This window comes from Nannospalax galili, unplaced genomic scaffold (assembly GCF_000622305.1).
Source record: "Nannospalax galili isolate Female #2095 unplaced genomic scaffold, S.galili_v1.0 scaffold406, whole genome shotgun sequence".
NCBI classification, from domain to species: domain Eukaryota; kingdom Metazoa; phylum Chordata; class Mammalia; order Rodentia; family Spalacidae; genus Nannospalax; species Nannospalax galili.
The window spans coordinates 4114053-4137708 of NW_008357033.1; the positions used below are offsets into that span (position 1 = coordinate 4114053).

A 23656-nucleotide genomic window follows, 5' to 3' on the forward strand; every position below is an offset into this window, starting at 1 on the left:
CTGTGCAGCTGTCCAGCTGTCCTATGTGTATTATTGGATTTCAGTCTAAAACAACCATCCCACAAATAGGGAAACCAGAGTGATGCCATTAACCAGCTTATTCCCAGGCATAGGCTGCAGTTTGTTGTTGGTCATGCTGCCAAAGCTGCTTCTCCATTGTTCTTCCCTCTGTTCCTTGACATAGTGGAATTTCTTAGGGATTTTGAATAAATGATGCAGAAAGTACCCTTTTCCTGCTGGGATGGTGGTACCAGTATTCCTTGAGCACCTGTTGGCTTGCAGGCACTGTTCATGTCCTCTCTGAAAGTAAGGACACGGAAGGCCTTCACAGAAGCCTGTAGGTTGGGGATGCTGCTCCTGTTGTAGAGATTAAGAACAGCTTATCCTCTAAGAAAGTGGGTTGCTGAAAGAGTATTTCTGGAACTCCTATTCTGAGCCCCACTTTATCTGCTGGAGCTGGCCCTAGAACCTTGTAAGATGCCAGGTGTGGTGGCGTATGTCTTTAATCCCAGCACTCAGGAGGCATAGGCAGGCGGATCTCTGTGAGATCAAGGCCAGCCTGGTCTACATAGTTCCAGGCCAGCTGTGGCTACAGGGAGACCCTGTCTCAAAAAGACAAAATGGAAATGTGTAAGATGTAAAGGGACCTGCAGTGAAGAAGAAGCCTCTAGTGACCAGGGAACACAGATGAAGTATGAGGACAGATGGGAACTTGTGAAGATGAAAATCCAGGGTGAGGACTGGCATCACTCCTGTTCTTGATCTCACCTTGTCAGTCAGTTTCCTGTTCTTGATCTCACCCTGTCAGTCAGTTTCGGCCTCCCAGGGTCACCTCTATGGAGAGTTAGGTGAGCTGGTAGCCCCCTCAGTTCTCTAGCACCCAGGGCTGAAGGTTAGCCAGGGCTATGTCTCAGGAGCCTTTGCACCAGGACAGGAAGTGCTATAATTTTGCCTTCTTTTCCAGGCTGTGAATTTTTCAAGGAATATAAGGATCGAGATTACATGGCTGAAGGGCTGATCTTTAACTGGAAGCAGGTATGAGCAGGAAAATTAAACTTGGGTCCTGCGTTTCTTTTTAAAGGGAAACCATGTACAACTAGTCATCCTGTCAGAGAAAATAGCTTCAGAGAAAATCCCAGAGTAGCCTCTGGCCCAGAGAAGGCAAGCAAGCACTGTGGAGGGATGTTCTACCTCTAGTGGCCACAGCCTTAAAGCTGTGACCTGCTGTCATCACAACCTCTTCAGCTGGCCAGTTGCATCTCACAGTGTTATTCTGTTCTCAGGACTACGTTGATGCCCCATTGAGCATCCCCGACTTCCTGACTCTCTCTCTGAACATTGACTGGAGCCAATATCAGGTGAGGACCTGATGGTACAGGTAGAATAAGGGAACAAGTGGCCAAGGAACCTTGATGCCTGTCCTGTGAGACCCTTGTATAGATGGTGTGGTGCTCCCAAAATCCCACTGTTCATGCAAAGAGGAACTGGTTATCTAATGAACTTTGTTTCTTATTTGCTTTTGGCCCAGAGAGTCAAAACCTTCTGAATAGGACTCAAAGATTTGTATCCACCAGAAAGATCTGTTTCCAGGGGACCTCATGAAATCTGGGTTTAGTGACTTTTCATTTTTCCTTTTAAACATGTGCACTGATAGAGGAAGTACAGCTGACTGACCTCATTTAACTATAGCAACCTTAAAGATGGAGCTGTCTCTCCAGCCTGTTTCACCTACATAGGCTAAGAGCTGGTGGGAGTCTTCCTTGCAGTTTGCCTCAGTCAGGACCAGTAGCTGTGCTCTTTCTTCCACCTTCCCTTTGTCTTGTGCTATCTGCCTCTCTACTTCCTCCTGTCTGGCTAACACATTGCTCTTCAGGATCTGGCTCCATATTGGCTTCAGGAAAACCTCCCTGAACTGTCTTCTTTCCCTCATCCTTGATGAGTTGGATGCCTGCATCTACCTTCCCATTAACCCCCTGGGCATATCTATCATGGAATTTTCCACTCAGCTGTAGTCACTACTTTAGCATTCTGCTTCTTTGAACTCCAAGAGGACCCACAGCTTGTGTATCCTCAGCACAGAAACAGGCACAGAAAGCGTGGTGTGGTGCCTGCAATCTCAGCACTAAGGAGGCTGAGGCAAGAGGATCACTGCCACATTTGATCCAGCCTGGGCTACTTGGCAAGACCCTGTCTCAAAACCCACCCTGCCCTCCAACCCCTGCAACCAAAAAAAAAGAAAAGGAGAAATAGCAGCCAAGCCAGTGAAAATTAAAAACATCCTGCCTCCCTACTGTTTTCCTCTGTGCACTAGACTGAGCAACTCCTACCAGCCTTAAGGTCTCCTTTTCTCAGAGAGACTTGGCCTACCTCTTGGGCAACTGAAGGCTCTTGTCTGATAACAGGAGATTATAAAGGTAGGGTCCAGGTTTGTTTATCTCCGTGCTCTCCTTCTACCATGTGGGTCTCAGGGACTGAACTCAAGTCATCAGGTTTGGTGGCAAATGCCTCTACCCATCAGACCATCTTGCTAGCCTTGATTTGTAATATCTCTGTATATCCCTAATCACAGGGTAAGTTCTCAGCAACTGTCGATGAGTAAATGTAGGAGGGGAATGTCAGGTGTCCCCTACACAGATGTTTCCATAAGAGAAGGGCCATTAGAGAGGAAAGCAAGCCAATGCTGCTCATTGTGGCCTGTCCCCTGGTCTTAAGTCCCAGGCTGTAGCTAGACAGATTGAGTGGTTAAGGGGAACCTGCAAGCTCCTTCAGGCTCCCAAGTAGCCTCTACCCTGGAGCCATTTTTTTTTTTTTCCTTTTGCAGGTGCAAATTGGAGCTGGTGAACTACTTATCATATAAGGGGTGATAGTAGGGGTTTTGTGTATTGGTCCCACTAAGGCCATTGCCTTAGATGGAGGCCCTGGAACTAGGACCTGGCTTGCATAGCCCTCTTCACAAGGCATCTTGGCCTTAAGCAGACCTTCCCTTCCCCTGAAAGTAGGGTTAGCAGCACTTATTCCAGGCCTAACTGGGATCCCTGAGTATAAGTGTTCTCTGAACAGGAGAACCAGGGAGAATTTCCTGGCAGTGAGAAGCAGGAACTGGCTAGCTGACTTCACAACATGGAAACTGATGTCTCTAGGCATGATGTACAGTGGTAGGGTGGGCATGTACAAGGAAAGCTTCTTCCCATGAGGCTGCCCAGCCAGTTTGTCTCACTGGGCCTCCTACTGTATCATCAGGAATACACTTTGCCCTCTCTACCCTTTACTTTTGGGGTCCCAGGATTCCTTTATATTTCACCTCCTTGGGTGATCTCAGCTCTTGTTCACTTCATAACCTCCATCCCAGGCTATACTGACCTGGCACTCTGAGCCAGGTCTCTATGTCAACCATACCTACATCACCTTTGCAAGTGATCTTCATGCAGCCAGCTGTCAAATGAAGTAGGCCAATAGCCCTCCATTTCCCCAGGTGCTCAGACCAGACATTCCCCCACCCATCACTAAGTCCCATCAGTTCTCTGAACCTCTGCCTCTGGCAGAACTCTAGTCCTTACTTGTCTTTTGTGTGCTGATGACCAGACCACTCAGCTCCTAGCATCTCACATGTGAGCATGGGCCACACTAAGGAATAGCTGAAACAGTGAACAGAGAGTCTGGCAGATAGCAAGTGTTCTCATGGCAGAGCAGAACCATCACCCTTGCCATAGAACTCATCACAGACCTTCCATGGTCTTCAGCATCCTGTAGTGGCTTATCCGGCTCCATGGAGTCTTGTATGGCCTTATTCTTGATACTCCCTGGTCCTTTTTTTGCCACTACCACACTGAAAGCCCTCTTTTAAAAAAAAAAAAAAAAACAATTTTTATTACATTTATTTATTTGCATGTAAAAACATGTCACAGTGTGCATGTGAACATTAAAGGATAACTTACGGAACTCAGTTTTCTCCTTCCATGTGGGTCCCAGGAACCAAACTCAAATCATCAAGTTTGGTGGCAAGCACTTTTATTATTTGAGCCATCTCACTAGACCCTAAAAGGCCTATTTTGTTTGATTTTGTTTTTGTTTCTCTGTTTTTTGAGAGAGGGTCTCTGTAGCCCAGACTGGCTTCCAACTTTTGTCTACCCTCCTGACTCAGCCTCCTCAGTGCTGGGAGTGCAAGCATGTGCCACCATGCCCAGCATTTTTATTGTAGTGGTGGTGGTCTTTTTTTTTTTTTTAACATTTAAAAATTTTTATTTTATGTGTATGGGTATTTTGCCTGCATATATGTAAGTGTACCACATTGTGCAATGCCCATGGAGGCCAGAAGATGGCGCTGGATCCCAGAAACTGGAGTTAGAGATGGTTGTTAGCCACTCTATGGTACTAAGAACCAAACCTGGGTCCTTGCAAGAATAGCCAGTGCTCTTAACCACTAAGCCATTTCTCCAACTCCACTGGTTTTTTTTTGGTTTGGTTTTGTTTTTTGTTTTGTTTTGCTTGAGATAGGGTCTTGTGTATCCCAGGCTGGACCAAAGCTGGCTCTGTAGTCAAGGATGACTGAACTCCTGACCCTCTTGTTTCCACCTTCCAAGGCATCTGCCATTATGCCTGGCTGAAAAGCCTGGGTTTTTTTCTGTTGTTTGGTGTTTTTTTTTGTTTTTTGTTTTTTTTGTCTTTTTGAAACAGGGTCTCTCTAGCCCTAGCTGTCCTGGAACTCACTATGCAGACCAGGCTGGCCTTGAACTCACAGAAATCCACCTGCCTCTGCCCCCCGAGTACTGGGATTAAAGGCATGTGCCACCACACCCGGCAAAAAGCCTGGTTTTAGCTTCTTAAGGGAAGAGTGTTTTTTTCCCAGGTTGCCATGTGCTTTTCTCTCCACCAAAAACACAATACTCTTCCCTCTGTCATTACATACAGAAGACAAGCTACACAAAATATAATGGGATTGGGCCTTTGAAGACTGAGCAAGAGTTTGCTGTCCAGGAGAACATGTACTTCAGGGATAGACACACAAACACAGAGGCATGGTGCTCATTTTGCTCTGCTCCTAAAGGCTTCTTCATGGAACACATAGGATGAGAGTCTGTGGGTTTTAGCACATCTCCAGACCCTCCTCTCATTGCATATGCCCCTCAAGCTTTGGTTTCTTACTCCAGTATTGTAGCAAAATTTCCTGAGGTGTAGTATATGAGTGTGAACCTCAGTCCAGTGGTGCCAGCTCCATCCCTTAGTTCAGATGTGTGACCTTGGACCTTCCCAGTGCATCCCTCCCTATGGACTCTTAGCCCCAACCCTGGGAACAACTGCCTCCCCTTGATCAGTCTCCTTTAGATCTGTACTGCTTGGCACACTGCAGAGCACCAGGGCTTGGTCCCTGCCCTCCCCTGACTGCTGCTGTCTTCCCTAGTAGGTTTATCCTTCCCCAGGCTTCCTGCTAGGTGACTCCTCTCTCTCGCTGCTGCTTTTCCTCACTCCCTCAGAATCCCAACTCTAAGGAACAGTCTTGGCAATGATGTGTCTGACATGTTGAGCTATATGTGATGAGAGACCCTTGTGCTCCTAACTGCTAATGGTTTTATTAGCACAGTGCTGCAGCAGGTCTCTGGAGCCGCTGAAAGTGGGTCAGAACTCTCCAGGGAGTTGCGGGGGTCAGGTAAATGAGCCTGCTTTAAATTCCTGGGAAAACCATGCAATTACAGGTGCCGTGTTCCCCTCCCCCCTGGGAAGTGCTCTCTCGCTGGCATGCGCCACCCTCTCTGCATAGCCCAGAACACTGATAGGCAGCTGTGTCCTAAGAGAACAGAGGCTGTCCCCAGCCAGGAAAAAGGCTCTGCAGAACTGGGTCAGGCCCCTCCATGGAATCCCATATTTGGTGTAGGCTGCTTCAGAGCTCTTGGTCTAGACTTCTCAGAGAACAGAGGCTCAGCTCTCTTGGCAGCATTTTATTTCCCATCTCCCACCTAATGAGCCTCTTGTAAAAAGTATTTTTGTCTGCTAAACACGCTATGTTTATTATCCATCAGAAGACAATATGTTGGGGGCTGGAGAGGTGGTTCAGCAGTTAAGAGCACTTAGTGCTTTTCCTAGGACCTAAGTTTGGGTCCCACCACCTACATTGAGCTGTTCACAACTACCTGGAGCTCTAACTCCGGGGGATCAAACACCTTCTAGCCTCCACAGGCACCCACACACGGCACCACTCACACAGACACATACACATAAATAAAAATAAATCCTAAGAAAATACAATGTGTTCTAGGCATAGTGGCACATGCCTGTATTCTCAGCGTGCGGGATGCAGAAGCAGAAAGATTATAAGTTCCAGCCTAACCTAGAGTGTATGGCAAGACAATCTCAAAAAGAAAAAAGGGGTAGGGGAGAAAAGGAAAGCTAGCCCAGATGGCTCAATAGATAAAGGTGTTTGCCACCGAGCCTGGCAATCTTGAGTTAAATCCCTGGAGCTCATGTAAAGGTGTAAGGAGAAAACTAGTTCTCAAGTTGTCTGAGCTACATACAACACACGCACTCACACACTGTGGTATGCATGTGCCCTTAGCTCATGTAAAGGTGGAAGGAGAAAACCAGTTCTCAAAAGTTATCTGAGCTACACACACACACACGCACACACACACACGCACACACACACACACACACACACTGTGGTATGCATGTGGCCTTAAAAGAGACAGCATGTAATGAGTAGCAGTACTAGTTGAATGAAGTGATGTCTGAGAAGGTTGATACTTGTGTTGGTTTCCATGATGTGGTAGCAAGTTAAGGAATGACATGTGGCTATTTTTAGACACTGGCCTCAGGCTTAGGGCTCTGCTTAATTTTATTGGCTACTCAGACAGCCACCCTGGGTCCCCCAGACTTAGGAGCCACTAACATGTGGTTGCTTGAGAGCCCTGCTAGAGACCACTCTTCCTCACCCTCACTGAACACACTGAGTACACAGGGCATAGGCACAAGGAGAGCTCCTTGGAGCTGAGGGAGGAGTGTCTCAAGTTGTCTGGGATTTGAGGCCTGTGGCCTAAGACTAAGAGTCTTCTGTGCTTATTGCCCAAAAATGATGCTTAGCATTGTTTTGTGACAGGATCGAATACAGCTCAGATTGACCTAGAATTCACCGTGTAGCCAAAATTGGACTTGAACACCTGATCCTCTTGCATAGATCTCCAAAGTCCTGGTAGCATTTTTGTTTTGTTTATTTACTTATTTTTGGTGCTACGATGGAACCCACAACTCATACGTGCTGAGACGTACTCTACCACTGGCCTACACCCTACCTGGCTTTTGTATTTATTTAGGTTGGTTTGTTTGGGAATTTTCAAGACAGGGTCTGGATATGTGGCCAAAACTGGCCTCATACTCAAGATCCTCTTGCCTCCTAAGTACTGGGATTATAAGCATGTGTCACCAGGTGCAGTCAGCATTTTCAATCCCAAGTCTCAACTAATACTTATTTCTAGAACTCTTCTCTGTTTTGTCCAACAGAGTTGGGACCTGGTGCAACAAACACAAAACTACCTGAAACTGCTGCTTTCCATAGTTAACAGTGATGGTGAGTCTGTCTCCCAGGGCCCTCAAGTCTGAGACATGTTGAGCAGAAGGGACTGTCCAGGCTGGCCTTCTTCCTGGGAGTACACTGAGAACCTTAACCAGCACTAGTGAGGTGGTTTAGCACATAAAATTGCTTGCACAGAAGCCTGATGAATTGAGTTTAATCCCCAGGACTCATGGTGGAAGGAGAAAACCAACTCCAGAAGTTGTCCTCTAACCTACACACGTGCACTGTGGCATGTGTGCACAGGCACATGCACCCATACACATTAATAATGGCATTACATTAAAAAGAGAACTTTAGCCAGAAAAGATGCCAGAAACCAAGACAGATGCTACCACCTACCCATTCCTGGGAATGGGTAGACTGAAGAAGAGCCTTAGGTACTTCCCCGGGAAAGAAGGTGATTAAGCTGGCCTGGTGACCTTATCTGAGCCTGGTTGGAGACCCTTCACCTTCTCATTGATCCCTGTCTGGTTCTCTCCTGTGCTGTGATAGATGACAGCGGGCTGCTGGTACACTGTATCTCAGGCTGGGATCGGACTCCTCTCTTCATCTCTCTTCTACGCCTTTCCTTGTGGGCTGTAAGTATGGAGGAGCTGGGTCCTGGGGTCAGGGAACACGCCAGAGGCCCTGTTAGACTACCTTTGCATGTCCAAGGACTGTATCCAAGATGCAGAGAAGCTGTGGGGTGAGGGAGCCACTTAGCAGGTATCATATTTAACCCTGTTCTTGGGGTTATTCATCCATGGGAAAAGTCACCCAGTCTGTGGGTATGGGTTTGTTGCTGGGATAAGGTTTATGATGGAAAGGCAGCTTCTTGATCTGGCCTGCCACCCATGGTCTCTTCCAGGATGGGCTAATCCACACATCCCTGAAGCCTGCTGAAATCCTCTACCTTACTGTGGCCTATGACTGGTTCCTCTTCGGGTAAGTCTTCAAGGAATACCAACTTTTGGGGTGGGATGATGGCTGTGTGTATGCATCTTGTTGCCATGTGTTGCAGGGATCAAAGATACTGACAGGCCTCATCTGATGCCTTGAGCTAAAGACATGGTCTGTCCCTGGTGCCCAGGTTTCCCTTGGCCTGGTGTTGCGTCCTTTGACTTCTTTCAACCCTTCCTTTTTTAGGCACATGTTGGTAGATCGGCTCAGCAAAGGAGAGGAGGTAAGTACCCCTCATAGATCTATATACCACAGCTTAAAAACAGAACAACTTTCTTTCTGGTTGCCATGCTATGGAAGCAGTTTCTAGACCAGGGATACTGGGATGTGGTCACCATCCTCCCCCCACCCCCCCTGTTGGGGGATTCAGGGTCCCCTTGTACCACAGAGGGAGTGATTGGCACAGCTGCTGAGATCTTTTTGGGTCAGTTTTCTTCTCCTTCCTTCTTACTGGCCACTTTATTTTCTATACTTGCCTCTGAAACCAATGTTCAAGCCCCTTTCCATGCTCTCAGCTGAAGCACAGAAGCATTTCTGTCTTATACCCTATCACACCCACTGAGTCCCTTCCCTTTTCCAGGGTGGTCTGTACAGTGAGAGTCCTGCCCCGCTCCTTGCTTCTAGGCTGCCTCAAGGTCTCTTCCTGTCCTTTCTCTTCAGTGTAGTCAGTGCTCACTCGCTCGCTCTCTCTCTCTCTCTCTAATATCCTGTCCTTCCTGCTGTTCTCACATCTTTGCCTGCTTGATGTACTTTTGTTGCCAGCATACAGACTTGAACAGGAGAGTGCCCCTAGATGTCCTGCTTATTTCCTGGATGACCTTGGGCAGCTTGCTTAACCTTGAGTCTCCTGGTGCCTCACTGAGAGACTGTTGTGGGAGCATCCACAGTGTTGACTGTCTTCCCCCACCCCAACTTCCTAAAGCACCTTCTCTCTTACCCTCCTGAGCTTGCTTCCTTCCTGGGCATCTTATCTTCAGCTTTCTTTTGTTGCTTCTGCCCAGCTGCTCCTCTCCCTTCCAAACTCTTCTTCTGAGCACTTATCGCATCTGCCAGGGCTGCAGAACTCATAAGCTTGTTCCTCAGAGGCCTCCCTGAACTCTGTCAGAGGCAGTGATTTTGGCATTGAAATCTGGGTGGAAAGCCTCTTTGTAGCCTCTGGTTTGGGGATTTTGCTGGTGCTTCAGGACATTCTGTCTCCACTCCGTCTCCCTCCTCCCCCAGAGCAGGCCAGATGCTGCCTTCAGAGAGCCCGGGCAAAGGTGGGGCTGAGCTGACTGGGCTCAGAGTTCCCACCCCTTCAAGTCTCTCAGCATAATGTTAGTGTCTCTGGGACTATAGGGCTGAGCTTTTCTCTTACCTTCCCAGACTATAGACACCTCTATAAGACAGCAGACTGAAAAGGTTATTAAGTACATCCTTACTCTGTCCCTTGCCTTTGAGGTTCACAGAATACATTAGCACATTAAAGACTGAAGAGTCTGTGGTAAAATACCCATGTAATTTTATGTAATGCAACATTTTCATACTGGTGTGACCTGAACAACCTTCTGTCTTTTTTGAGGAAATCTTATGTATCATGTGGGAACATAAGGGTGTTTCTCTAAGTGAGGGCTTCCTAAGCCGCTCCTTTGTGGGGATTACTAGCACATTTGTGCAGACTGCATAGACTAAAGCCTTTTGTCCACTTACTAGAGGCAGCTGGACTAGGGCACTGTCTGAGACTTGCTCATGGAGATGGAGTTGTTGTCAGAGGTCAGAGCCTTTGATCTGTACCCACCTCAAACTGAAGACAAGGTCCTCACAGCTCCTAAGTACAGCAGTTTCTGAGCTAGACCCCTGGCCCTGCCCCAGTTCTGATCCTATTTCAGGTACACCCCTGCCCCTGTGGAATCTCCTTCCTCTTTTGTCCCTGCTGTGTCCATTAATCCACTGATACAAGGTGTCTTTCTAGCTGTCCTTCCCTACCTCTCTTTCTGGGCTCTCAGGTGGGGTAAGAGGAAGCTACTGTCTTCATCTTTGTAATAGGTTGAGAACATGTATATTAAACTTGAAAGTTTCAAAACCTCTCATATCCTCAAGAAAGACACACATTCCTTCCTTCCCTTCCCTAGCCCAGCCCATGGGCATTTGCCCAGCCCTGCTGAGCCCTTTCTACCACTCACATCATTCATGAACCAGAAGATCCATCAGGGTCCCTAAAGCAGGTCACTCTCCAACAGGTTAACCAGAGCAACCAGCAGGCTACTTATGGGAATTCTGCCTCCATCCTCCTCCCTGAAGGGTGGCTTTTCATGGAATGCCACTTTTTGTCTCCTTCAGATTTTCTTCTTCTGCTTCAATTTTTTGAAGCATATCACCTCTGAGGAGTTCTCTGCCCTGAAGACCCAGAGGTAAGTGGAGGCCAAGGTTCTCAGGAGCACTACTCCACAGCAAGCACATCTTACCACCTATCCCTGCCCTGCAGACCAGGGCAAGGGTCCTTGTGGAGGACTTCTGAGTGAACAGGTCAGTGCCTGGTCTCTGGAGAGAAAGAGCAGGTGTGGTACCACAGGGAGAAACCAGCCCAGGGACAGGAGGACTCCCCACTCCCACAGACCTGAGCTGATGGTCACCCTCCTTGGCCACTGTAGAAGGCCATCTGTACACAATAGAACAGAAGTCAACTTCCAGCCTGGGAAGCACAGGCTCTATGGCTGGCAGTCTTTGCTTTATAGCCCCAGTAAGAATTGGATCTTGCTCATCCAATCTTGAGTTCTTAGGGGTTAAGATGGTAAGGCAGAAGGAAGGCACAAGGAAGACTCCAGCTACAGCTGAAATTGCTGATTGGGATTCTTTTTCTAGGAGGAAGAGTTTGCTAGCTCGGGATGCAGGCTTCACTGTGGAAGATATCTGCATGCTGAGTGAGTCCTAGGCCCTAGCTGGCTTTACTTCACAGCTCTCGGATACCATGTGGGAACTACTTTAGAAGCTTTTTTTTTGTCCAACCATGTGGTATAGAAAAGGTGGGAGACTGATAATGGGAAAGAATAATATGCTGACCATGGTATTGGCTTCTTTCAGGACGAAGAGACCGTGGCAGCACCACCAGCCTGGGCAGCGACTTCTCACTCGTCATGGAGAGTTCACCAGGAGCTGTGGGGAGCTTTACCTATGAGGCTGTGGAGTTTGTCCCGGCAGGAGCACCAACTCAGGCAGCTTGGTGAGGGGCCAGACTGGAACAGAGCAAACTCACAGCTGTGGTCCAGAGCCATCAGCCCTAGGGAGCCAGGCTGGAGCCCCAAGAACAAAGGAGGCCTTGTCAGAAGGCTTGAGAGCATAGCTCTATCCCCTGCTGTCTGTACTGGGCCTCAGAGGCCTGCCATCTGTTTGGTGAGGGGCACTGCATGGTGGCCCAGGCACTTAAAGGGCTGGGGCTCCCTGTGGGACCACGAAGCAGCAGTCAAATGGGGGATGCTGGTGTTGGAGGAGCTCCATGGAAGAGCTCCCTGTATTGTGTGCCTGGAAGTGGGAGCCAGCTTAGAGAAAGGGAACAAAAGTTTGGGCACATGATTAGGGACCTGCTTTGAAGATCCTCCCATTGAGATTGCAGCAGGATCTGAGGCTGTAATGTCTCCTTCCCTAGAAACATGGCACAGTTTTCATAGCATTTTTCAGGGAGGGAATGAAACAGTTAGTGCACCACAAAGGATTGTTTTTCTGGCATGTTCTCGGAGGCTGGTGGACCAGTGTAATTTGGATGTCCTGGCCTCTCTAAAGATGCCCAGCCCTTGTTGCCTGTGGCCTTGAGCCTGGGAGAGTGCCAAGTGTTTATGCCCACTGTATGTGACATTTTCCACATAGACCAAGTGGGCTCTGGGGGTCCACCTGACATCCCTGCTCTTCTCCACAGGAGGAAGAGCCACTCATCCTCCCCACAGAGTGTGCTCTGGAGCCGGCCACAGCCCTCTGAGGACCGCCAACCTTCCCACCTTGGGTTGGCTGAAGCCAAGTCTTCTAGCTCTTCATCCTCAAACCATTCTGACAACTTTTTCAGGATGGGCAGCAGTCCCCTTGAGGTCCCCAAACCCAGGTGAGGAACCCCAAGGAGTAAGGAGCCTACTAGAGGAGGTGAATGGCCTACTTCCCTTAACAAGTGTGGAAGTAGGAGCCTAGCATAAAACTGCTATCTCCAGTGGTTCCCAGATGGAATTCCTTGGTGTGTGCCCTGCCGAGTAGCCGTCTAGGAGTTGGAAGAAGTAGGTAGCTTAGCAGGTATAGTCTTTTAAGAATGGGTTACTGTTGGAACACAGAGACAGCTCTGGTTTGTAGAAAGTTTTGAAGTTCTTCCTGGAACTCTGGGTAGTACATGGAAACATAGAAAATGGTAATGGTTGTGATGTGACAGACATGGAATCCAGGTTGCTTGTGTGGGTCCCCTGTGGCAGATCCCAGCCCTTTGTGGACCATCTCCCAAGATGGGTCTGGACGCTCTGGGTTCCTTCTTCTCACATTACACATTCACATAGTTGGGGAAATGAGAACAGATAATAGGGAGCCAGCCAAATGTTCAGCTCTAGAAAAGCAGCAGCCCAGCCAGGACAGGTGTGCCCAGGGTAAGGCCAGCATGTTAGTATGTTGCCTCCTGGGTAAAGTCAAAACAGTGCTAATGCTGGGCCAGGGCTTAGGAATGAGAGATGGTCTGGCACTTGGGGAAAGCATTTCCCAGTTTACTGGACCACTTTTTCCATCTCATCTCCCAAGGAAAGGATCCTGTGCATTGCTTTCCTTTCTAGAGCCTGAACAATGCCTAAACCTTCTGAGACAACAGCATTGTGAGGACTAGAGATCCCTAATGAATTCTAGAGTAAAAGGGGCTTTGAGTACAATGGGAGTGAGCTCTGGAGTCTGACCTAGTTTGAGCCAAGCTCATATAATGCCATGTAATGTCCTTGTAGCTTTGTGACTTATTTTCCTATTTGGTAACAGGCCTGTATCAAGGCAACCTCTATAAAATTTCTGGAACCCTCCTCCCCTCTCTGGACAAGAGGAGACAGAGTAAGAGGGGTCAGAGCATCTTCCACAGGAAGGTAGAATAGATAAGCAGTAGTCTAGAGGACTCATGTGCCTCCACCTACAGATGAGCCTTCACCTTGGTGCTGTCCACAACTGCGGGAGCTGAGTCTGTTAAACCAAGACCACAGCCCTCTGGCCCCATAGGAGATTTGGCTGAACAGAGCTGGTGCTGAGCAGATAGACCACATGCCTGTGCCTGCTCACATCCTGCACGGGGGTTATCCTGTATGCCTCTTGCTGTGTCCCCCTCATCTGCACTTGCCTGTCCTCAGGGCTGCTCTGGGGCTGCAGTGCCCCTTGCTGTCTGGGCTGTGGCTCTTGCTCATGGTCCCTGCCACCTTTTCTGCCTGTGTAGCATGGAGGAAACCAAAGGATTCTGCTTACTATCTGGGTCCCACCCAATCTTAACTTTGCCAGCTTCAGAGAATTCCCACACTGACCTGTCACTTTCCCACACTCAAACTTTTGTCATCCCCATCTTCCTGGCAGAAGACCCCATTTGTCAGCCTTTCATAGTTTCCTTCAATCTCATGAGTAGTTTTGTTGTTGTTGTTGTTGTTGTTTTATTTTTGCCTGCTTTGAGTAACTCAGACTTTTGTGGCTGGTCCAGGATTGCTCCCTGTGAAGCTAAGGTGTATAGGGGAATCTATCCCCAGCCTCAAAGCTCTACACCCTGAGGCCAGGCCAAGGCCAGTATAGCTGGAACTAAATGAGTACCTTGCAGACAAGGTATAGGGCAGCTGCTGTGAGATGTTTGATCATTCTACTGGTCTATTCTGGGAGTGCCTGGCCAGAGCCAGACCCAGCTGGCCAGGCAACAGGGTTCTTCTGAATTGGACGTCTGCTTGCCAGAGGTTTTAAAAGACTAGATTATTCTGATTTGGAGCATTCTAATTATGTATTTCCATTAACATTAAAATTAACTTAGTCTCTTTTCTCAAAGTGCCTGAGGGATCCTGTCATTGGCTGCTCTGCCTCTTAGGTAACAATAGCCAATAAGGTCTTCAGAGCTACAGGGGAATCTGTGGAAAGCAACCCTTTAGGAAAATTGTCTGACAGCCAAACTTTCTTAACATGAACACTCTGGGTTTTATGTGCTCTGCATTCTCCAAACCTGCCTCTGTTAAGGCAGGACTCCCCATGAACCGAATCTCAGTGGCTTTGCTTATGGAAATGATAGGTGTTGTTGGGTTGGAAGGAAAGTTTTCTGAAGAACTGATTCTTACCAGGCTTCAATGCCACATCTCTCTCTGGGAAAATAGTGGGTTTTAGTATTTTTCACTGCTACCATAGAGTCAGCCACAGGTCTGGGGCCTGGGGAGGATTGAGACCAGTCCTGAACACACACCCCTACCTCAGTCCCAGCTAGGAAATCACTTTGCTCCAGTTCAGCATGGGCTTTGGTCTCTGTTCTGGTGTCAGACATTCCCTAGGAATCGGGGGTGGGGTGTTGGCATAGCACTGTCCATGACAGGAGGACGGTGTCACCGGTGAGCCCAGCTTGACACCAAGCTGCCTGAAGAGTAGATGAAGTTGGCTGAGGGAGACCCAGCAGCCTGGTTGAATAGCTAAGTAGCAACACAGGAACCAACCTCTACTACCCAGGCTGCTCCCCCAGCTACCACCACCTGCTGACTGCTCATTATAAAGCAGTGAGCACTGTCCCAGGCTATCTTTATAAGGCAGAGAAGCCTGGCTGCTCTCTACAACACATGCATTCCTGTCCTGTGTCTCTGTTACTACCTGGGCCATTGCTCCAGACCTGGCATGAGTGTTGGCATGCCTAAGGCAGTCCAGCTTGAGCTCAAGACCTAGACGAGAAAACTTAGAGTCAGAAGCCTCCATGGTCTACTGTAGGAGTGCAGAAATCTTTGGCTGATATGCCACACGTGTGGGGTTGGGAGTGGAGGTGGAGCACATTCTAGGTACTATCATTGTGAGGCATCCCAGGTTACCTTGAAGATTGGTGTTAGAGGCCATTAAGTTTGGATCACATGATGAATAGGCCCCCTTCAAAGTCTAAGACTTGACTCAGATATTAATTCCCTTTATGAGTTTAGCTTTGTCACATGATGGCAGGCTTTCCTTTTTCTAATCTGTGTAATCAGGCTTAAAACAGATAACTACTTTCAGGTGTTCTATGGTAGCGTTGTTGGTTGAAATGCTTTCAAATGCAAGTTTAAGCAGTAAGAGAAGCACATAGAAGAGACCAGTGGAAAGGCAGCCTTCGGGTACAGCCTGGTTGGAGGTTATGTGCCAGTTTATGAGTTGGTCCAACCCATATTGAGAAAGAAAATTAGAAGGGCCGGGTGTGGTGGCGCACGCCTTTAATCCCAGCACTCAGGAGGCTGAGGCAAGCAGATCTCTGTGAGTTCAAGGCCAGCCTGGTCTACATAGTGAGTTCCAGGACAGCTGGGGCTACAGGGAGACCCTGTCTCAAAAAGACGGAAAAAAAAAAAATTAGAACTGGGCGTGGTGGTGTACACCTTTAATCTCAGCATTTGGGAGGCAAAGGCAGGCAGGTCTCTGTGAGTTCAAGGCCAGCCTGGTTTACCTAGCAAGTTCCAGGCCAGCTGGGACTACAGGGAGACCCTGTCTCAAAAAAGACCAAAAAAAAGGAAAGAAAATTAATGTACTACTTGCTAAAATAAGCTTTGGCCAGATCTGATTTTAGTCATAGCTTTGCTCTTCCCAGCTGTGTGACTTGGGAGAAAAAACACTTCCCCTCTGAGCTCCATTTTCTTTCAGCCTGTTATTTTTTGTTTTGTTTTGAGGCAGGGTCTCCCTGTAGCCCCAGATGGCCTGGAACTCACTATGTAGACCAGGCTGGTCCCGATCTCATAGAGATCTGCCTGCCTCTGCCTCCATAGTGCTGGAATTAAAGATATGCGCCACCATGCCTGGCTCAGCCCATTCTTAAAATGGGAGTTGTGATCCGGGACCCTGTAAGTCCAGTTGAAATGATATAATAAAGTTCGTGGCATGGCAGGTATTCATTCTTTTCACAAATGTTCAGAAAACTAGCTGTGTTTAAAGAATTGTCCTTATGAATATTTATCTGAAGGTCTGTGAGCCATGTTGGATCACTGGACAGCTAGTAAAAGGCCAGGTCTAGTACCTCACCCAGACCAATTCTTACCTGGGAATTGCACTCCTTGTATTGGTATTCTTGTACCTCCATACAGAAAGCTCTAGCTAGAAGCCCCCTGACTGAGATTGCCCTCATCATAGTGTCCATCAGGAAGTGGGGAGGGTGAGAGCCACTGAAGAGGGCCTGGGGCCAGCTGAGGGAGTGAAGTGTTACCAGGAGCCACCCTTCTGTGCAGAGGCTCAAGCCCTTCAGCCCCCAGGACTAGGATGAAGCTTCATGAGGCTCATTTGGTAGTTGCTTGGTCACATTCTTTCTGATGCTAAAGCAGAGGAGCTGAGAAGGCAGAACTCAGTCCCCTGTCTTTGCAAGCTCTGTTGACATTTGTATAAGACCCTACAGTGGAAGACCCTACAGCCTTATTAAAGTCAGTTAGATTAATTAGGGAGCTAAGAGCCTCCCTTCTAATATGCAGGCATAGACCCCTCCCCTGGGGATTTGTTTCTTTTGTCTCTAGCTGTCCCCCTAGTCTGATAATCTAGGCAGGTATTTCTCAGTGTTCTCAAATGCAAGAGCTGAAAAAAGCCTCAAGTAGGAAGATTCACTTGGAACCTATGTGCTCATTCTTGAAAATTTTCAGCATCTGTCACAGATGGTTGCCCACTATGAGCAGTTTTCTTTCCCATAGGTGGCATACCCTTTTGCTGCCCTTGCTGCCTAATCCATCTCACAGCAGCCTGCCAGTTACTCAGGCTGTGTCATGCCTGGTGCTAAGGGAAAATGACTACCCTCAGGGACAACGATACTTGAGGGGAACCAGGCAGTAACTCGGGCTGTGATTTCCCCTGAGCTAGCCTCCAGGGAGTAGGTTTAGGCCTGAGAAGCTCCATGGCATTCCCTGCTCCAGGAATCTGCAGCACTGCTCCCTCCCCTCAATGTTGACTCTTAGAAAATGTTTCTCTGTAAGCTGGTAAAATGGGAAGAGTCTACCCTTCAAATGGAACAGTGGAGACTGAGGAGTAAGGCTGTGCCTCTGGAGGGGCTGCACTGGCTGAAGGTCCACCACAGCAGCAGAAAGCCCAGGGCAGGCTTCTAGGAGGCTGTCTCTGATTCATAGACTGCCTGAGCTCAGCCAAATTTGTCCATCTAGCCGGGAAACCTGGCTTCATCAGCCCTCACGATTCTCATCAGTGTCCTGTTCTCATCAATGAATATACCATACTTTCCAGAGGATCACCAGAGTGATGAATGTGGCAAGGCCCAGTGTTGTGAGTGTTCCAGTTCACAGCAGCCTTAACGTAGAAAGCCATCTGTCTTCCCTTTTCTGAAGGGCTTCTCATTGAGGACAAATCTGTAGCCAAACCTGAGTTTTAAAAACCTCTTACAGGGCTGGTGAGATGGCTCAGTGGGTAAAGGCACTTGCCACCAAGCCACTTCAATTCAGTCCCAGGGACCCACATGTGGAGGGAAAAAACTGATTCCCACAAGTTTCCTCTGGTCTCCACACAAGCATTGTGTCATGCACACACACACACACACGCACACACACAAATACAAATTAAAAACAAAATTCATGGGGCTGGAGAGATGGCTCAGCAGTTAAAAGAGCATTGGATGCTCTTGCAGAGGACCTGGATTCCATTCCCAGCACCCACATGTGGCTAATAACCATGTGTCACTCCAGTTCCCAGGGAATCTGATGCCCTCATCTGGCCTCCAAGGGCATTGCATAACACGGTTGCACTTACCACATTCAGGCAATACACTCGTGCACATAAAAAAAATAAATATTTTTTAAAAAAACCTCATAGCCAGGTGTAGTGGCTAATGCTTATAATCCTAGCACTTGGGAGGCTAAGGCAGGAAGATTGCTAAGAATTCAGGGCAACCTGGACTTCATGGTTTGTTCTGGGCAACCCTGTCTCAAACCTCCCTCTAAGTGTTGTAACCTCCCTGGGTTGCAGTTCCCATGTGCAAGAGGTAATGGTTAAGGATCACTAGTGCTGTACTCAGATGGCAGCTGCTTGACAGTAGGATTGGCTCAGTGACTGGTAGGGCTGGTACCTCAGAAGCCTAGTGCCAGCAACTGAGTGGGCAGTTTTTCCCCTGCGCTCCAGACAGTACTACCATTCCCACTCTGGCCGTGTTTCTGGATCCTACAAGAACCCCTTCTATGCTTGAGTTAAACAGTAATTCCAGCATTTGGGAATCCGAGACAGGTGGACTGCCACAATTTCAAGGCCAGCCTGGGCTACATACTGAGTGCCAGGCTTGATGCCAGGGCCTTGCTTGCTCCCACAAGTCAGCCTGCTGCCCAGGACAGAGAGAGCAGCTTGGCTGTTGAGTAGGGCAGCACAGCTCCCCTCCTCCATTCTCAAACCTTCCATGAGAAAGAGGCCTGGTGAAGCTGTCAGTTTACAGTCTGATTTGATTCATCCTTTCCCCCTGGACATAGCCATGAGTTTGCTGGGTGATGCTCTTGAATATAAACTCTGGCTCCTGGAAGGAGATGCAAAGGAAGGGGGACCTCAGGTCTCCTGTCTGCTCACTCAATCTAGGTCACCACCCTTTATGGTCTCCAAGAAGCTTGTCCTCCCTCCTCTCTGATAAGCTCTCAGTGGCCCTGGGTTCTGTGCTGCCCTGGTATTGTAGAATGGGTGACTCCCCTTGGGGCCTGGGCCTCCAGCCTACTCCTTCCTGTCACAGGCTACTGTTGAGGTTGTACTTGCTACATCAATTACCAGGGCAGGCACACCCTGCCCCAGGCTTTGGGTCTGTTTCTCCTGTTGCTCTGCCTTGCCCTTGTTCTTCTGCTTTGGCACCTGCACAAAACACTGTCCTCACAGCCTAGCACTTATGCTCTTCTTTCCCAGTCACTCCTTACTCAGCTTTGTTTGCACTGTTGGAGAAAGTGATCGACTTCTGGCTGCTCCAATAGAACCTTATAGCCAGGGCCACAGTAAAACCCACCCCCTCCCTAGGGCATCCCTGTCAGGCATGTGACTGACTACATCATCTCCCCTCTCTCTCCTCTCTGCCCCAGATCAGTGGACCATCCCCTGCCCGGATCCTCTCTCTCCACAGACTTTGGCAGCTGGCAGATGGTAACGGGCTGTGGCAGTATTCAGGAACGGGCTGCCCTGCACACAGAATCCTCTCTCCCTTTCAGCTTCCCGGATGAGCTCCCTAACAGTTGTCTGTAAGTGTCTTGCTTGAGGACACAGGATGCTTCCCTACCCATGTCAGAAGCTGGAGGGTGATCAGGAGTGCTGGTCAGGAGTGAGGCAGAGGCTAGCCTGATAAGCATCTTGGGAGTCTCTGCCCCCCCACCCCCACTTCTCTGAAGCCAGTGGATCCCCAGGCTGTGAAGGACACCTGTGGGCTGCTCAGATAGTGCATTAGGTTCATATTCACTCTTCTCAGCTTCCTAAAACCATCCACAGATGTGTCAGGTATACACTAAGGGAAAGCTATCTGGACTGTAACTATAGAAGATTCTGTTTATGTACAAGGCTTTGCCTGATATGAGACTCCTTTGAAAGCAGAACAGTGGAGTAGGATGGTAGGTATATGTTGAAGGCCAGAGCACAGTCGCTCTAGGATAACCTAGGTCTGCATTCCCAAGCACAAACTAGAGTTACTTTCTACCCCCAACCCTTATCTTCCACTTCTGCCTCAGGGCAGGAATAAGGAATGGATGACAGTGCTAGATCACATACCTCTTCAAGTCTCCAAAACTAAGCTTCAAATCTTATAGGACAGCTGACTTATGAATATCAGGCAGAGGAGCACCTCCATTGCCCTGGGGAATGGGGCCTGCTCCTCAGATGTAACTGCCCAATGGGGCCCCTCAGCAAGTCTTCCTCTCACCTCCAACCATGGGCTGGGTGGCTTGAAATGCTAGGGACTCAACTCCTATTGCTAACACTGAAATCCCGCTTATAACGGCCAGTTCCTTGCTGCCTGGGTAGAGGCATGGTACTCTGAGAATGGGGAAAGCGGATTTCCACCTGAAGGCAAGCAAGGGCCAAACAGACATAAAGATACCTGGATGACACTCCTAGGTCCTAGCTTTACAGCTGGGAGGTCACCATAAGACTTTTAAAGCCACTGCCTGGCCCAACCTCCCTAGCAGCCAGTTCCCTAGGCCCAAAGCAAGATCTCTTTTTCTTTTTCTTTTTTTTTCTTTTTTTTTTTTTTGAGACAGGAACTCTAGCCCAGTCTGGCCTTGCTATGGTAGCCAAGAGTGACTTTGAGCTTCTCTGATCCTCCTGCCTCTTCCTCCAGAGTACTGGGATTACAAGGCATGTACCACCATGCCTGGTTTATGTGGTCCTGGGATGGAACCCAGGGCCTCATCCATACTAGGTAAGCACTCTGCCAAATAAGCCACATTCCCAGTCCATTGCTTAACATTTTTGGAGGATAAAATTAAAATCTTTGCATCTCTCTGTGAAGATGTCCTCTTTGTCCAAACTCTTTAGTCCTCTGTAGAGGCAGCACAGGCCTCTCTGCCCTGCCTAACAGCATCCCTCACCTGATTGAGCTACCGAAGCAGGCATCTGCAGCCCCAAATCATCCAGCCTAGAACATACAAGCAGGGCCTGGCCTCAGGCTGTACTCTGACCTAGCCAACCCTCCAGATCCCAGAGGCTAGGAGATCCTGTGATCTCAGTCTCCAAGATCATGGGTTTGGGTTTATGTTCATTTCTGGTGAAGACACCCTTGTACTCCGTTATCAGAAAAGCAATCCAAATCCTAGCTGCTTTGTTTCTCAGCTGTGTCTTGATGTCCCAAGCCCATCAGCTCAGCTCTTGATGATGCTGTATCACCTGTGTGTCCTAAATACATCATATATCCTTTCTGGACTCAAGTTTTCTTGTTTAGATCTAAACAGATTGGTCTTTATCCATGAGACTGCATGTGTGGGCCTTTGAGTGTTCTTATATGGATAAAGTGATCTGGTTCTCCACTTAAGCTGAGGGACATGCACATGGCCTCTGACCCAAGAAAAGCCTAATTGGAAAGAAAAGATCTGCAGCGGTGTGTCTCCCCGGAGTGCCAGCAGAGGCCTCGGGGTTGTTCCTGGGTTGCTGGGATCTGGCATTACCTCATTTTTCTAGTGCTTCTGTGAGAGCTAATTAACTGTGCTTAGCCCAGAACCTGCTACTTCTTTCTGCCTCTCATGAATGACTCCCATCAACCTCCTTCCCTAGGATTTTGTCTATCCTTACCCTCTCCACCCAGGACTGTCCTCTATTTCCAGATTTCATCTGTTCCCATAGGGCCTGGGCTTAGGAAAAGCGGACATGGTTGCTGCTGCCTCTGATGGATTATCAAGGAAGAATTCTCCAGGGGTGGCTTTTGGAGGGTAGGAAATTGGGGGGTGAGTTAGTGATCCTGGCTAGTCTTAGTGCTAAGGTAGATGTAAATATGGAGGCTCGTCTCCTCTAGGTCTGTGGCCCTAGAAGAGGGCTCTCCAGCCAACCTTGTAGCAGAACGCCCTGCACACCTGACTTTGAATCCAGAGGATGGGTGCCAGCTGAAAACCTCAAGCCCCTTCTATTAAAGACTCTCCAGGATATCAAACAGCCTCACGTGGCATCCACACTTGAGTAAACCTGATAAACCTGAGTTCTGTGTGATTATTCCTTTTCTGAACCTTTAATTTCAGTTAAAGAAGTGGGTCTTTCTGTCTTCCATGTTCAGTGCCCTAAGAGGCCAAGGAAGAAAGAGAACTGGAACACAACTTTCCAACTGTTAACCTGTAAACCACCAGGACTGAAGGTGTAGCTAGAGCCCAGGGGTTTCTACTGGGAGACCCTGGTCTCTCCAGGGCATTTGGGTCTCCCAGATCCAGAGCTTCCTCACAGGAGGTTCAGATCCTGTCCTCAAGGATGGGGCCTTCTAGCAGTTGAGGCCTGCTGTCATATCTTAGGGGTCTCCTTACTGGCAGGTACAAGGCTTGTGGTTCATCTTGATCTTACTAAAGAATGAGAGCCAATAGCAAATGCCCCACTGCTCAGCCTCTGCCTTCCCCAAATTACGACCATGGATGGTTATTTGCTTGGAAGAAAGTTTCATTAGTGCTCCAAATAAAATTTTTTCTGTGGTGGAAGTTGCCTGAGAGCTGAGAGTTACTGTTTAAGAGGAGAATGGGGCCATAGGATAGAGGCTGGCAGTTGGAAGTGGAAGGACAGGCCATGTGGAGTGAGCATGTTGGACCCTGGCCTAGGATAATACGTTTATATATATCTCTCTCTCCTTCCCTACAGGCTTGCAGCCCTGAGTGACCGGGAGACTCGGCTGCAGGAGGTGCGCTCTGCCTTCTTAGCTGCATATAGCAGCACGGTGGGGCTTCGGGCAGTAGCCCCCAGTCCCTCTGGTGCCATTGGGGGCCTACTGGAACAGTTCGCTCGTGGTGTTGGACTCCGGGGCACAAGCACCAGCGCCTTGTGAAGTGGTCAGTCCACAACAGTTTCCTGCTCCTCTCTCAGCTGAGCCCTTAGTGGAATCGAGCTGTGCCTGGCCAAGGGGCACTTGGAGAGCAGGGGGAAACCTCATGCCCCCTTCTCCATCATGCACATGGCAGCCCCAAAGCTGAACAGGCCCAGGATGGGGTTTTCCAGTTCCCAGCCTCCTGCTGACTGGTGACCACTCTCATGTCACTGCCTCCTACCAACCCTGGTCTTTACAGGATTCCTGTCTACTCAGAACTGTGTGGTGTTTTCCTGGGGCCTTGTGGAGGCCACAACATCATAAAAGACCCTATTCCTCAATTTTGTTTCCTGGGGGAAAGAGGGTCACCTGCACTGAGAACGAGGCAATTTCATACCAATCACAAAATAAAATCAAGGTCTTTTTGAATGGTACTCTGCATCTTCATCTGGTTGTGACCTCCGAGAAGCTCATTGTCCTTGTGCTGGATGAAGGCTTTGGGTTGGAAGCTAGAGGAGCAGGAAGAGCTAGACTTGGATTTGTCCCTCTGCTCTTTCTGTGCTGGTGGTAGATCCCAG

The 23656-nt window shown here is 48.7% G+C and overlaps 1 protein-coding gene across 7 annotated transcripts in view; it reads left to right on the forward strand.

The window, feature by feature from the left end:
* Mtmr14 (myotubularin related protein 14) overlaps positions 1-23512 on the forward strand; it is a 53388-nt gene extending 29876 nt beyond the window's left edge. For 3 of the 7 annotated variants that reach the window (XM_008854832.3, XM_017794819.2, XM_008854833.3), the window contains 12 exons: positions 965-1035; positions 1284-1358; positions 7489-7555; positions 8054-8139; positions 8409-8485; positions 8687-8723; positions 10820-10890; positions 11342-11400; positions 11561-11699; positions 12390-12569; positions 19684-19839; positions 22916-23512. In XM_008854832.3, coding sequence (XP_008853054.1) covers positions 965-1035; positions 1284-1358; positions 7489-7555; positions 8054-8139; positions 8409-8485; positions 8687-8723; positions 10820-10890; positions 11342-11400; positions 11561-11699; positions 12390-12569; positions 19684-19839; positions 22916-23099 — 1202 coding nt within the window. In that variant the 3' untranslated portion in view covers positions 23100-23512. Of the gene's footprint in view, positions 1-964; positions 1036-1283; positions 1359-7488; positions 7556-8053; positions 8140-8408; positions 8486-8686; positions 8724-10819; positions 10891-11341; positions 11401-11560; positions 11700-12389; positions 12570-19683; positions 19840-22094; positions 22282-22915 lie in introns of those variants that run through there. The other 4 variants (XR_003847267.1, XM_029557071.1, XM_029557072.1 and 1 more) reach the window with 4 other exon arrangements.
* Positions 23513-23656: the final 144 nt, after the last annotated feature.